The sequence below is a fragment of the Microtus oregoni genome, unplaced genomic scaffold, assembly GCF_018167655.1.
Source record: "Microtus oregoni isolate MIOR12 unplaced genomic scaffold, Mior012 000028F_ref0000031, whole genome shotgun sequence".
Taxonomy (NCBI): Eukaryota; Metazoa; Chordata; class Mammalia; order Rodentia; family Cricetidae; genus Microtus; species Microtus oregoni.
In genome coordinates, this window is record NW_024543087.1 from 18486285 (window position 1) to 18500432 (window position 14148).

Genomic DNA, 14148 nt, shown 5'->3' on the forward strand with positions numbered 1-14148 from the left:
AGTATTTATTTATTATTTATTATGTATACAATATTCTGTCTGTGTGTATGCCTTCAGGCCAGAAGAGGGCACCAGACCCCATTACAGATGGTTGTGAGCCACCATGTGGTTGCTGGGAATTGAACTCAGGACCTTTGGAAGAGCAGGCAATGCTCTTAATTGCTGAGCCATCTCTCCAGCCCCCCCTACTTATATTCTTGAAGATTGCTTATAAGTAGTTTTCTAAAAAGAAAAAAGTATTAGCAACTATGAACATACCGTTTAGGTCATATTAGATGCTCTCAAAGGGATGATTTAAAGTATATAATAGGAAATGTGTAAATAATAGGTAGATATTTTGTCATTTTATATTCGCCATTTATGTAAGTGACTGGGACCTTGCATTTGAAGGAGATCCTGCAACCCGACCAACTCCCAAGTAAAGGATGCTTGCATAAACCTTTGGGATTTATTTAATTGGTTCTGAAATCTAAAAGGGGTTGTGTCAAATCTCAGTAATGTTTCTTGGTATCTTTTTCTAAAAATAAAATAGGTTTTCTCTAGTCAAGGTTGTTAAATATTTTTGAAGCTGATTTTGTGGTAGGTCTAAAAAATCCTTCCTTTCATCAGGGCTTGGTGGCCCATCTGTAATCCCAGCATTCTAGAAGGCTGAGGCAGGAGAATTCAAGAGGCCTGGTCTGTATTACTTAGGTGAGAGCCTCTGTCAGGGTTAGGAGGTCTTTGTATTTTTGTTGTTGTTGCATAAGAATTTTTTTTTTTTTTTTTTTTTTTTTAGAAAAGTCCTCTGTTAAAATACTCTTAGCTTGCCTGATAGGTGGCTCTCATTTTTTATTGTATCACCTGGGAGACCAAGTAGATTGTTGTTTGAGGCAGCCCAGTCGATACAGCAAGACCCTGAGCTGCAGAATCAGACTCACTTTCAAAAATTCCCCTTAGTTTCTTAACAAAATATTTATATGAATGAAGCATAGCTCAGTTGAATTAATAGGATTTCTTTAAAATATGTAGAACATGATTTTTTTATGTAGTGAATATGTTCGTTAATGTACCTATTTCTGTGTACACATGTATGTACTTACATGTGGAGCCCAGATATTGACACTAGATGTTTTTCTCAGTCATCTTCTACCTTAATTTTTGATGATATGTCTTTACTGAACCTGGGTTCACTGATTAACCATTCTGCTCCTCCAGCAAGTTTCTGGGACCTTCTTGTCTCTCTGTCCCCAGTACTGGGATTGCAGCTGTGCACCACTGCCCCTAGCTTTTCACCTTTGGTTCTGAGGATCTAAACTCAGGTTCTCAGGCTTTTACTCAGAAAATATTTTACCAGCTGAGCTGGTTTCCCAGCCCTAGTAATATGAGGCTTAAGTGCTAATAAAATGTATAAAATTTATTGTGCTAATTTTTAAATGACTCTTTTTCAACAGGAGTATAGCAGCATTAACTTTAATCTCATTGGCTACGTTAATGAACTTTCCTAACCCTCTGAATGCAATGCAAATTTTGTGGATCAATATTATTATGGATGGACCGCCAGCTCAGAGGTAAGAGTTTCTTCATGGATGAACTGAAAAGAGAAGGCAGCTGTGAATAAGATCTATCAAACTTTCATCATGTACACTTTCCAGCAACATGCTTCTTAGGAATTGTCATGTCTGCATATCATTTGTTCTCTTTGATTGCCCATTCATTCAGCATAGATCTGATTGTTTACATTGTCTGAGGTGCCAGCTTTTGGGTCCAAACAGATCATGGAATAATTGCAATTCTTTCTTGTTTTTTGGACAGAACTGGATATAATGGAGAAATTTTCTACAGTCAGTTTGAACACATTAACAATAAACTTGATCACCACCAATGCATTGATGTTGCACTATGGGAAGGAATCACCCCCCCCCCGTCATTGTTATTTAACCAAGAGCAAGCCAGTATTTACATTCCTTCTTCATTTTTCCTGTGTCTTCTGTTTTATGACAGATGTATGAATCTGAGAATCTCTACTTGCCTGAAAGTTGTATTGTGTGCTGTGTATCTGTGTTTGTTATATCTGTCCCTAATAAAGGGCTCTTATTGAACAGCACAGAACGCTTCACATGTGGAAGGAAAGGTGGATACTTTACAGCAATTTTAACTAGAGTTTTATAAGGAATTAAGTCACTTACTCCAACTGACCCGGATAATAGACACTATCAAGCAATATCCTAATGTGTGTCTAGCATTTATGGATATTCATTTTATAAGGTTGCTTTCAGCTTATTTGCTGTTTCCAGCAAATGGTTATAATACACATGAAAACACATATGCATTACTCTGGGTCGGAGCATTGCAAAGTATGTAACTGAAGATTACAGCTACGTATTAGCTCAAACTGTAAAAGTTGATTACATGGGAAGTCTAAGACAAGATTGGTTTTGTTACTGTTCTCTTAAATGCAGGTTATACATGCTGAGTACATAGTAGGATAGCAGTTGTTAGGTTACCTCAAGGTGTATTGTTAACTCTGCTGAAGTCTGGCAGAAGTTCCAGGCTCTTAGTACAAAGGGGATACTTTCATAATACTGCATCAACACCATCTCTCCAAGTTTTATATCTGAATTTTGTTTAAGAGCCTTGCTAAAATACATGTTCAAATATTTCAGTGTCGTTTTTAATAGTATGGTAATTGGGTGATATCTGTCATGGTCATCCCAGTAAATCCTTCTAATCAAAAACATGCTTGCATGAACTATATCATTTCCTTGGTAGGTTATGGATTTGAAAAATCAATTTATATGTAAATGAAATTGGATGGTCTTTTGAAAGTTGGCTATCAATTGTCTGTCATACCTCGCCCAAAGCATAAGTGTAAGAATTCAGAAGATGACAAAATCAGTAGCCTTCCTGCCCTCTCTCCCTTTCCTTCTTACCTTCCCTTCCTTCTTCTTGCTAGTAGTTAGTACTATCAGCATGTCCAACAGTGATGGTTTTCAAATAATCATGGCGAGTATTTTCTTTATATTCAACATTTTATTTTTAAAAGAAAACATTTAGTTTACTAGATGATTGAAGCTAGTTAGACTATGAAAGTGAGTGTAAACATTTCAAAGTACTTTGTTTTCTGTTTTTAAGCCTTGGAGTAGAGCCAGTGGATAAAGACGTCATTCGCAAACCTCCTCGAAACTGGAAGGACAGCATTTTGACAAAAAATTTGATACTTAAAATACTTGTTTCATCAATAATCATTGTTTGTGGGACTTTGTTTGTCTTCTGGCGAGAGGTATATTCACTGATAAACTGCTGTGTTACCATGTGTCTCTGTAGTAGGATTCTTAGTTTTTTTTGGTGTGTTGTACAGATGTTTGGCAAGTGAAGAGCCATCTGATTGAAAAATACAAGTTAAGGAATTATAATCTAAAGTCATTAAGTATATAGTAAAGTATCATGTGGATGGAAATTTGGGAAAATCAGAAAACAAAATCTTACATGGCTGTGTTAAATAGTGCCAGTATTTTAATTTCTTGATACCTAGCCCATGAGAGATTTTTTAACTTTCATGTAGACTGTATTTATTCACTAAGTGGTTTATAGAAAATTCAGATAGTTTTTAAGTGTCCTGTTTGGACGGAAGCTATTTCATTTTGAAAACATGTAATGTTAATGTTTATCCATTTTATTCTGCCACAAAGAGGGGGAAAAGAGGTCATTTTGTCTTTCTTCTTGGCAGCTTCGAGACAATGTGATAACACCACGAGACACAACAATGACTTTCACTTGCTTTGTGTTTTTTGACATGTTCAATGCACTGAGTTCCAGATCTCAGGTATGCTTAAATGGTCTTATCTAGTTCACCTGTTTGAGAAGAACCCTTTTATAAGAAGTAGACAGATTATAAATATTTTAGCTTTGATTTTGTAGCCACAGATTACAGCACCACACATTTTACTATAGAGATGGTCTATGGTCAACAATAAGGATGGGGTTTGATCTCAGAGGAGATCTGGTCTTTCTTCAGTTATTAGCTATAGCTATAGAGTAGCTTTAGGCTAACATCTGTCTTAGATAGGGTGCCGGTTGCTGCAACTAAACACCATGACCAAAAAGCAAGTTGGGTAGGAAACGCTTATACTTCTACAGTTTTTTCACCACTGAAGGAATTCAGTACAGGAACTCAAACAGGGCAGGAATATGGAGGCTGGAGCTGATGCAGAGATTATGGGGGAGGGGAGTTGCTGCTGTTTACTAGTTTGTTCTCCATGCCTTGCCTAGCCTACTTTCTTAGAGAATCCAGGACCACCAGCCCAGGGATGGCACCACGTACCATGGGCTGGGCCCTCCTCCATTGATCAATGATTGAGAAAATGTGATACAACTGCATCTCATGGAGGCATCTCCTTAACTGAGGCTCCTTCCTCTCTGATGACTCTAGCTTGTGTCAAGTTGACATACAAAACCAGTCAGTACAATATCTGAACATAGGACAAACCTCACGGGGCTGTAAAGATAATATTAGTCTCATTTTAGAAAGCCTTGTTAAAAGGACAGTTTATTGTTCCTTACATCTGTCATTGTGTCAACGTTTAGATTCTTATTTTTTCTTCCCATGTTCTACATTAAACTATGTTTGCCATTTCAATAAAGAATGCTGTGCCAGCACCAGAACCTCTGGTCCTCCTGAGAGCATAGTGTCCTTGAAAACCAGTTCTGTGTACACGGCATTCACTGCAGCTTCAAAGCTTTATACACTCTGGTTTCTCTTTGACTTCTAGGAGTCTTTTACCCTTTGAAGGCCTTAGTGCCCCCCTGCCCTGCCCTGGTTTTGTTTTTCAAGACAGAGTTTCTCTCTATAGCTTTAGATCCTGTCCTGGCATTCGCTCTGTGAACCAGGCTGGCCTCTAACTCATGGAGATCTGCCTGCTTCTGCAGCCTGAGTGCTGGGAATAAAGGCATGCACCACCACTACCTGGCTTGAAAGCCTTAACCCTTAATGAGTCCTTGACTATATCTGTTAGCATCTATTATACTAGAACTTTCCAAGGACAGTGATTTATCACTAATTTAGACTACTTGTTTTAGAAACTAGTACTTGTGTTTGTTATGTGAAAGGTGGTTTACCTTTTTCATATACACATAATTAGGTGTTTTTGTTGAGAAAGTGTTTGAGTTTGTCTACTTTAGTGAATGGTTAGAAAAGAGTTCACAAAATATGAATAAAATTTATGAATATTTTGGAGGTATTATCTTAGTCTGTGTTTTCTTGCTGTGAAGAGACACCACGACCAAGGCAACTTTTAGAAAACATTCAGTTGGAGGCTTGCTTACAGTTTCAGACTTAGTTCCTTCTTAATCATGACAGAGAGCATGGCAGGTATGGTCCTGGAGAATAGCTGAGACTACATCCTAATCCATAAATAGTGGGGGGGGGCAGGGACACACGCACAGAAAGCCCACCCCTAGTGACACACTTCTCCTAATAAAGCCATACCTCCTAATCCTTCTCAAGTAGTGCTAAACTGGTGATTAAACATTCAAGTATATGAGCCTATGGGCCATTCTTATTTAAAGCACCGCAAGTACTCAAGTATTTTTCTTTTTATGGACTCATTTTTATAACTGAAGCTTCTTAGTAAGTGTCCTTTTGCTTTTGCCTTTGTTTCTTTTTTTTTTTTTGAGATGATTACCTCACTGTATATCTTTGTTTGATGGTTTGTTTGTTCAGCCTTTCATTGAAACTGGAACTCACAGATTAGTGAGATTGTTGACCAGTGAACTGATGTGTGTATGAGAGAGAGAGAGAGAGAGAGAGAGAGAGAGAGAGAGAGAGAGAGAGAGAGAAGGCCTTGGAGTCAGGCAGGGAGATACCATGTTGCTACCAAGGAGATAGACGCCAAAACTTTACCCGATAGGCCACAGCCTTGGGGAGATACAAAGAATAATAGAAATAGGCTAATTTAAGATGTAAGAGTTAGTTCACAAGAAGCCTAAGTTAGTAGGCCAAACTGTGTTGCAGTTAATATAGTTTCTGTGTGATTATTTCGGATCTGGGTGGATGGGAATGAAAAAGCAGCCTCCACCTACAGGAACCCTTGAGATCTACCTGTCTCCACCTGTTGGGGCTGGCTAAGATTATAGCCAGTACTCAGTCCTGGCTTTTCATGTTGTGGGTGGGGATCTAAACTCCCCAGTGTGCAATTTTTTCTTTAATTTTAATTAGAATGTAATTACCTCTTTTCCTCTTTCCATTCTTCCCTCTAGTCCCTCTTATGTACCCTTTCTCCAACTTTTTATATCCTCTTCCTTTCAAAGTGGTCTTTCTTTATTGGCTATTATTGTGATGTACATATATGTAAAGATATAGTAAATATAATCTGCTAAATTTAATTTTTTATTGTTTGAGAATTTGATATGTTCATATAATGTGTTTTGGTCAGATCTGCTTCTTATTCCCTCCTCTCCAAAGCCTCCCTTATTGCTCCCTCCCCACTTCATTTTTTTTTCTTTTTTTAAAATACTCATTGAGTCTGCTTCGTGATGCCCATATACACATGACTGTAAGCCTCTCTTCCTGAGCATAGCTAGTTTATCTGGAGAAAACTTACTCTTTCCCCCAGCAATCAGTTGTCCATAGCTTTCTAGCTAGGGTTGGAGCTTCATGAACCCTTTTGTTCATGCTGGGGTTTAACTGGCTGGATCTTGTCCATGCAGTCAGACCTGCTTGAGTGCATGCTCAGTATCCTTGACATGTGTGCAGAGTCCTGCCAGAGCCAACAAATGCTGTTTTGCTACAGACATTCACTACTTTTGGTTCTTAGAATCTCTTTGCCCTCCCCCCATAAACTCCTTGGAAAATAAAAGTTGGATTAGAATTTCCTTTAGTCTTTATGGTGTTGGCATGATAGAATCCAATGATACCGATTATTTAGACTTGAACAAACTATAATGGTGTCATTTCTATGACCAGGGTGGAATAATTAGAACTCTCTATTTTTCAACAGACCAAGTCTGTGTTTGAGATTGGACTCTGCAGTAATAAGATGTTTTGCTATGCAGTTCTTGGATCCATCATGGGACAGTTACTTGTTATTTACTTCCCTCCACTTCAGAAGGTTTTTCAGACCGAGAGCCTAAGTATACTGGGTAAAGAAAATGCTGTCTATGTACAATAGATGATTGTTGTATTTTCTCATGTGTTTATCATAATAAAAAACTATTTTAAAATAGGAAATAGAAAAACAACTGCCTTTACTTGTAACAAATGAAATGTTTTCATTTCAGGACATTCAGAGGAAAACTCATTTTTATTTATTTATTTATTTATTTATTACATCAGTTGTTATAAAATCATGTTTGGTGATTTTGAAATACAGCAACTCACAAAACCTGTTGTAGATTAATTGTAGTTTATATTTCAATTTATTTAAAAAAATCAGGACATTTCTTTCATGAAATGAGAGAACTATACTTATGCTTATATTAAATCAAATTGTTCTTAAAACTTAGTCATTTTTAAATAAACTTAATATTTAATATTTCACCATTCTCATACATTCTTACTTGATGAAATCTCAGTTTGATCCAAGAGACATTAACTTTTATAATGTTTCTGTGGAAATTATTATTCTTTCATATGCATTAAGTATATGGTGCAAGGCTAGCTATAGAGCTTGCTGGTGATGTTTGGCTGGCAAGCTAAGGTGCTTGGTTTTTTTCTTTTTTTGTTGTTTTACTTTGTTTTGTTTTTTTCAAGACAGTGTTTCTCTATGTAAGTAGAGTTTCTCTGTGTAACAGCCCTTGCTATCCTCTCTAGACCAGGCTGGCCTCGAACTCACAGGGATCCACATGCCTCTGCCTCCTGAGTGCTGGGATTAAAGGCATTGCCACTACCGCTTTGCAGTCCTTGGTTTTATCTTCAGCACTAGAAACAACCACCTCCATCAGATGCATCAAAAATTAATGTTCTTAAGTATGTGGAGAGTGTATTTGTAAATGTGCCTTTATTTTTGTTTTTTTTTTTTTCTTCTGAGACAGTGTTTCTCTATAACTTTGGAGCCTGTCCTGGAACTAGCTCTTGTAGACCAGGCTGGCCTGAACTCACAGAGATCCACTTGCCTCTGCCTCCTGAGTGCTGGAATTATAGGCTTGTGCCTGCCCTATTTCTTAGACTTTTTTTAAAAGTTAATTTGTGTATTTATGAAGTGAGTTTTATGATTCCTATTTTTTTTGGTATAAGTTGTTTACCTTAAAATTTGAGCTAATTTAATTTTAATATTCTAATTCTATATTCATATTGCTTCCACTTTTTAAAAAGCAGAATTTTCAAAGCACAGATCCATTTTTTTAAACAAATAAGAGTAGAGATTGTGTGACTACTAACAGACAGTCCTAGGTTTAGAGATGCAGTGACTCTCACACTAGGTAGGCACTGTCAGTCAGGCCTCAGTACCACTGCTTGAAGAGTGCTTTGCGAAAGACCTGTTCTATCAAATAGGAAACCCTTGATGTTGCTATTAAAGTCACTATGTGAACTTAGGATTCAGAGGAGGTGGCCTGGAATCTGGGTTCTGGCTCTGACTGCTCTGTTAGCTGTGTGACTTTGGGCAGTTTATTTGAGCGTTCCCTTCCATACATGTTCTAAGGTTCATCACTGGTGTGTGTTGTGTGCAGGCGCTTGTGCTGCAGCCCCGCACAGAGGTCTGGACACCCTCCCTCGTGGGTTCTGGGTTGAACTGGGTACTCTAGCTTTGCTAGCAAGGCCTTTACGTATGGGCCACCTTGCTTGTCCTCTATCTCAGCATTTTTAGTTCATAGAAATAGTCTCTACCACATGAAATACTTGAAACAGTGTGTTTTAATGCATAAGCTGCTGCTGTGTAAGAATTGTAAATCTCAGTTTGCTTTCTCTTGCAGATCTGTTGTTTCTTTTGGGTCTTACCTCGTCAGTGTGCATTGTGTCTGAAATTATAAAGAAGGTTGAAAGAAGCAGGGAAAAGATCCAGAAGAATGCGAGTTCGACATCATCGTCTTTTCTTGAAGTATGATGCATATTGCATTTTTTTAATTTGCAAACTAGGAATTGCAGTCCAAGGATCATTTAAAAGGGCAAGTTCAAGAGGATAATGAAGATTTAAGGACTTTTTACCTTTCCATTGACTAAAAATGAACATTAATGTTAAAGACTTGATTTCAGCCTTTAACCTGTTTGGTAGTCCCAAATGAAATTATGCAGCTTTGATAACATAATCCTTGATTTGAATTGGCTTTGCAATTGAGTGGAACTTTGTAAACATATGGGCAAACACTGAATTAAAAATACAGAAGACAAAACCTGAACCACCTTCTGCACTTAAAGAGTTCTAATGTACAAATACACTGTCTGTCTTAGATGGATATAAATATTTTTTTTATTTTTAAATATTGTACTATTTATGGTGGTGGGGCTTTCTTACTAATATACAAATAAATTTAATCATTTCAAAGGCATTCTATTTGGTTTAGAAATTGCCAGGAGTGCCATATCTCAGCTCCCATGTTACCTTTTTCCTGCAATATAAGCAGACTGATACTTTGTGCTACCATTTTTGTATTTTACGTTTTTTTTTTATTTTGCACAAGATATGACCACTGTCTGATCACTTTCTTTTCTTTCTTCTTGTGACTGAAAAGCATATACTGCAATTGAAGTAAATGTTTGCTCTTCTTTGTAAGTGTAAATGGTTGTTTTTTTGTAGTTGTTTTGTTTTTCATAGAGATGTGAGTCTTTTAATTCTAGCAGAATTAGTTCAGGGCTGTCATTGGTATTACAGTTAGAGTAATTGTAGTTAACACACAGTCATAGAGTAAAAAACAAGGCCGGGTTGGAATTTATGACAGATTATAGTAACACGTCTTTGTCTCCATTTTATTTTAATATAAATATACTTTGTCAATATTATTTTGTCATTCCTTGCTCATAAATCAAACACTTCAGCTGAATAATTAACCTTTATTACTGTTTCATATGTATATTTTTAAGCCTATTTCTTAGAGAGTATAGACTACTATACTTACAGAATAAAAAGTCCCAAACTCATATAGATAGTATATGAACCAGGGTGTACTTGGGAGATCCTGTGCTGGCCTTGCTCCTCTGAATTTTCTAGGCAGCTGCCTTGGCCTAGAGTGTAGCACAACCCTGAGTCTGTTCCTTCTACTGTTTGTTTGTGTTCTGTCTTCTATTTCACTGGGCATGCTTTGGAGATTGATGGGTTTGCTCTGTGTAATACCATCAGTTTTTATAAAAGCTTGACAAAATAAAGGTAAGTGTTAAGTTTTGTATTTCATAACCTATCAGAATAAACTGTTCCTGAGCTTGTTCAATGTTAATGGTGAATGTTAACACTGATGTGCTGTTACTGATAGGAGGAGTCTGTTGTTTGAGTCCTTACTACTGAAGCATGAGTATACGGAGCCAGAACGTCTGCTCTTCGTTCTCACTCTTTGAGGCCGAGCTGTCATGTACATTGTTCTGTCTGATTAGATGGAACATGATGTCATTGTCCTATCAACTCTCAGAGGTTTGATGTCTCATACCTAAATTTTATAATGGTTTTTACATTCTGTTACAGACTTGAAAAATACATTAGAGTGCGTATTCAGTCTTCTTTGTTTTACATTAGAGGTTGAGAACATAACTCATGAAATGAATGTGCCTATCTTCTCACTTGGTTTTTGAAGTATAAAAATAAAATGATTTTTTTCATAAGTTCATTAATGACTTCCCACTTAGTACTGTTAATAATAAAGTTATGTCTGTGGATGCTGAAAGACACAGAAATTTTTATAGTTTTGAAAAAAATATTAAGTGTGTAATACAGATTCAGATTTCAGTTTTCTAAATTCTATTAGTCCAGATTAGTGTGGATTACTTCATTGTGTTAATTTTCACTCATTCTCCTTGTTCTAGTTCTTGTCCTTGGCTGTATCTTTTTTTTACCCCCATTAAGACTACTTCTTTAAGTTATTCAATTCCATAGTAGCTAAGCTTCAAAGAAAAAAGAAATGACCTTGACATAATGGACCATTTAGGTAGACATCTCTCAAATGCTAAAGTCTGAGCATAGGGGGCTGGAGAGATGGCTCAGAGGTTAAGAGCATTGCCTGCTCTTCCAAAGGTCCTGAGTTCAATTCCCAGCAACCACATGGTGGCTCACAGCCATCATTATTGGGGTTTGGTGCCCTCTTCTGGCCTGCAGGCATACACACAGACAGAATATTGTATACATAATAAACAAATAAATATTTAAAAAAAAATAAAGTCTGAGCATACCTGTGCTAGGTATTGGAGATCTGAGGCAAAGTAACAGTGAAGTTGCTCAACCCAAGGAATCGCCCCGCCCCCTACCCGGGGTATGGGATCTATCCAAAGGCATTAACTACCTCCATGAGGATAAGACATGTTGTTCTTCACATTTTACACTCACTCACTGTACATCTGGTAAATGGTGATCTTTCTGAGGTTGCTGTAATTTTGGATCTCTGATGTAGTACATAAGCAAATTTTCACTGAGATGAGTCAGTAGCATCAGTAACTATCTGGTTATGAATTAATTAACATTACACTGCTTTCTGCCTGTTGCCTGGTAATGTATGTACAGTTTGTTTGGCTTGTATAACTCATCCAAAAAGTGTGATAAATTGATCAGTTTTTCATTTAGTAAACTGAATGTACTAGGAATACAATGGCATTCTTGCCCATCAGTACTTCTTGGACAGGAAAAGCAGATACAAACTGTTTAAAAGCTACTTTATTAATGTTAATAGTGATCTTTGTACATTTATTTTAAAAGAATTCATACATTAAATACTGCACACATTTCCCTTTAGCATCTGAAAATCTTTGAAGTGGCTTTTCAGACTAAGCTCAGTGATCTAAATAGCAAGTGATGTGTACACTAACATATGAAGATATAAAATACTAATCCCACTTGTCTGTGACTGAACATACACATTATCCTGATGAACTCAGTTGGCATTTGATGTGACTATTGAGTTCAGTTAGACTCTTGTTTGATAGTCTTACTTTGGCTTATAGTTGTCAGAGTTGTTTATTGCTGATAATGGATAATGTATTGATTGACAGACATAATTTTCTAAAAATGTAGCGGCGTAAACAAATGCAGACAGATTGTAAAAATAAATATAGTTTTAATGTAGAAATAGACTTACAGAACCACCGTTCCCGCGGAGACCAGGAAAGCAGAAGAGACAGCTCAGAGCATGCTCGCCAAATTTATAGGCAGACATTAGCCCGAGGCGAACACGCCCCCTAAGGGGTGGGACTTATCCCTACATAAAAATACTGCTGTAGTGTTAGATTTATAAGTATCTTCTTCTAGGAAGCTTTTAATTCACACTGGAGACCAGCGTGAAATATACCATCTAAAATAGTAGTGAGTGAAGGAGACAAATGACTTTGTGGAAGGGTCTTGCTGAAGAAATGTCCTAGGACTAGTGGCATATTATTAAATCTTTCAATGGGGGATGTTCTAGCCAAGAAGCAGTGGGCCTTTGCAGCTGGACAGTAGAGTGTCCAAGAGAGGTTGGTAGAGAGATGAAGGAACATTGAGACCCACAGAAGTTCTGTTACTAAGGCTACAGGTCTGTAGTGTGAAGGGCTGAGGACAGGCAGAACTTGTTTGCTGTGGCATGCTGGAAGACATGCTTTTGAGCTATTGAGATAGTAATCAAAGCAGAGCAGGCTTTAGTGGGATACAGGCTCATTTGAAATGAGAAGCTCATGGTTTCTTGGAGGTAATAAAATGAGTGAGCTGGCAGAAAGGCTCAGTGGGTAAAAATTACCACTAATCCTGAAGGGTCTGAGTTCAATCCCCAGAGCCCACATGATAGAAAGAGAGGGCTGACTTCCTCAGGATGCTTTCTGACCATCTTGTATGCACCATAGCACCTGTGCCCACACACATACCCATATACAAGTAAAACAAGTAAAATAAATAACTTGATTCTTTAAAGTTTGACCTAGTTCACACAGCATGCAGCTGGATACGTTAAGAAAGTGGAAGTACGAACCTTGTAGTCTCCTTTGCTACAGAGCCTCCACATTGAATCTTTTTATTAAGGCCAACAAGCTGGGAACACCTGTCTGAACCATTGGTAGTACCCCTTTTTAGTATCTGTAGTTAGATTCTCTTAGGTGAGGCAGGGATAATGAATGACTGTGTTTCTGAGTCAGAGTCCTGTGGTTTGGTTTGCTGTGTGGTGGACAGCAGGATTAGCATCAGACAACAGTGACATGCTCTGACAAGTGGTGGCAGCAGATCAGTGAGGTTCTGTGTCCTGTGTCAGCCGAGGCCCTCTCTAGCCTCCTCACACACAGTTCTCCAGTTCTGTGTCCTGTGTCAGCCGAGGCCCTCTCTAGCCTCCTCTCACAGTTCTCCAGTTCTGTGTCCTGTGTCAGCCGAGGCCCTCTCTAGCCTCCTCTCTCACAGTTCTCCAGTTCTGTGTCCTGTGTCAGCCGAGGCCCTCTCTAGCCTCCTCTCTCACAGTTCTCCAGTTCTGTGTCCTGTGTCAGCCGAGGCCCTCTCTAGCCTCCTCTCTCACAGTTCTCCAGTTCTGTGTCCTGTGTCAGCCGAGGCCCTCTCTAGCCTCCTCTCTCACAGTTCTCCAGTTCTGTGTCCTGTGTCAGCCGAGGCCCTCTCTAGCCTCCTCTCTCACAGTTCTCCAGTTCTGTGTCCAGTTCTGGGGACAATGTTCATTAGCCTTGGTTGTGAGAATTACAAATTTCACCTGTACTTTTAAGGCCCTGCAGAAACATCAGCTTAGGATGGTTCCAGTTGCTTGGAAGGGAAGGGGTTGTGTGCGGTGGTTCCGGTGCCGCACCTTACACTTTGCTAAGGGAAAAAAAAAATACAGCTATAAATTTGAGTGGGGAAAATGGAAAGTTTTCATCTTTTAGAAAATGTTAGAAATGCAAGTTCAAGTCACTTGGTTGATAAATACAGGCAGAAGTTTGGCGAGCGTGAAGAGAAAATTGAAGCGATCTGAGTCATAGCCTTCGTTTGTTTGTCTCCATGCCTGTCGGTGTTCCTGTGTACGGAGTGTATCCAGGGAGGCAGGCAAGGTCAGTTTGTAGGACTGGTCCACATCATGATTTTCTTGTTAGTTTTGCTCAAT

At 38.2% G+C, this 14148-nt stretch overlaps 1 protein-coding gene across 4 annotated transcripts in view; it reads left to right on the top strand.

Annotated features, from left to right (window-relative positions):
• Window positions 1–10725, top strand: part of Atp2c1 (ATPase secretory pathway Ca2+ transporting 1) — a 115813-nt gene extending 105088 nt beyond the window's left edge. For all 4 annotated transcript variants that reach the window (XM_041677404.1, XM_041677405.1, XM_041677408.1 and 1 more), the window contains 5 exons: window positions 1431–1547; window positions 3112–3259; window positions 3707–3802; window positions 6975–7116; window positions 8887–10725. In XM_041677404.1, the coding sequence (XP_041533338.1) occupies window positions 1431–1547; window positions 3112–3259; window positions 3707–3802; window positions 6975–7116; window positions 8887–9017 (634 nt within the window). In that variant the 3' untranslated portion in view covers window positions 9018–10725. The remainder of the gene's footprint in view (window positions 1–1430; window positions 1548–3111; window positions 3260–3706; window positions 3803–6974; window positions 7117–8886) is intronic.
• Window positions 10726–14148: the final 3423 nt, after the last annotated feature.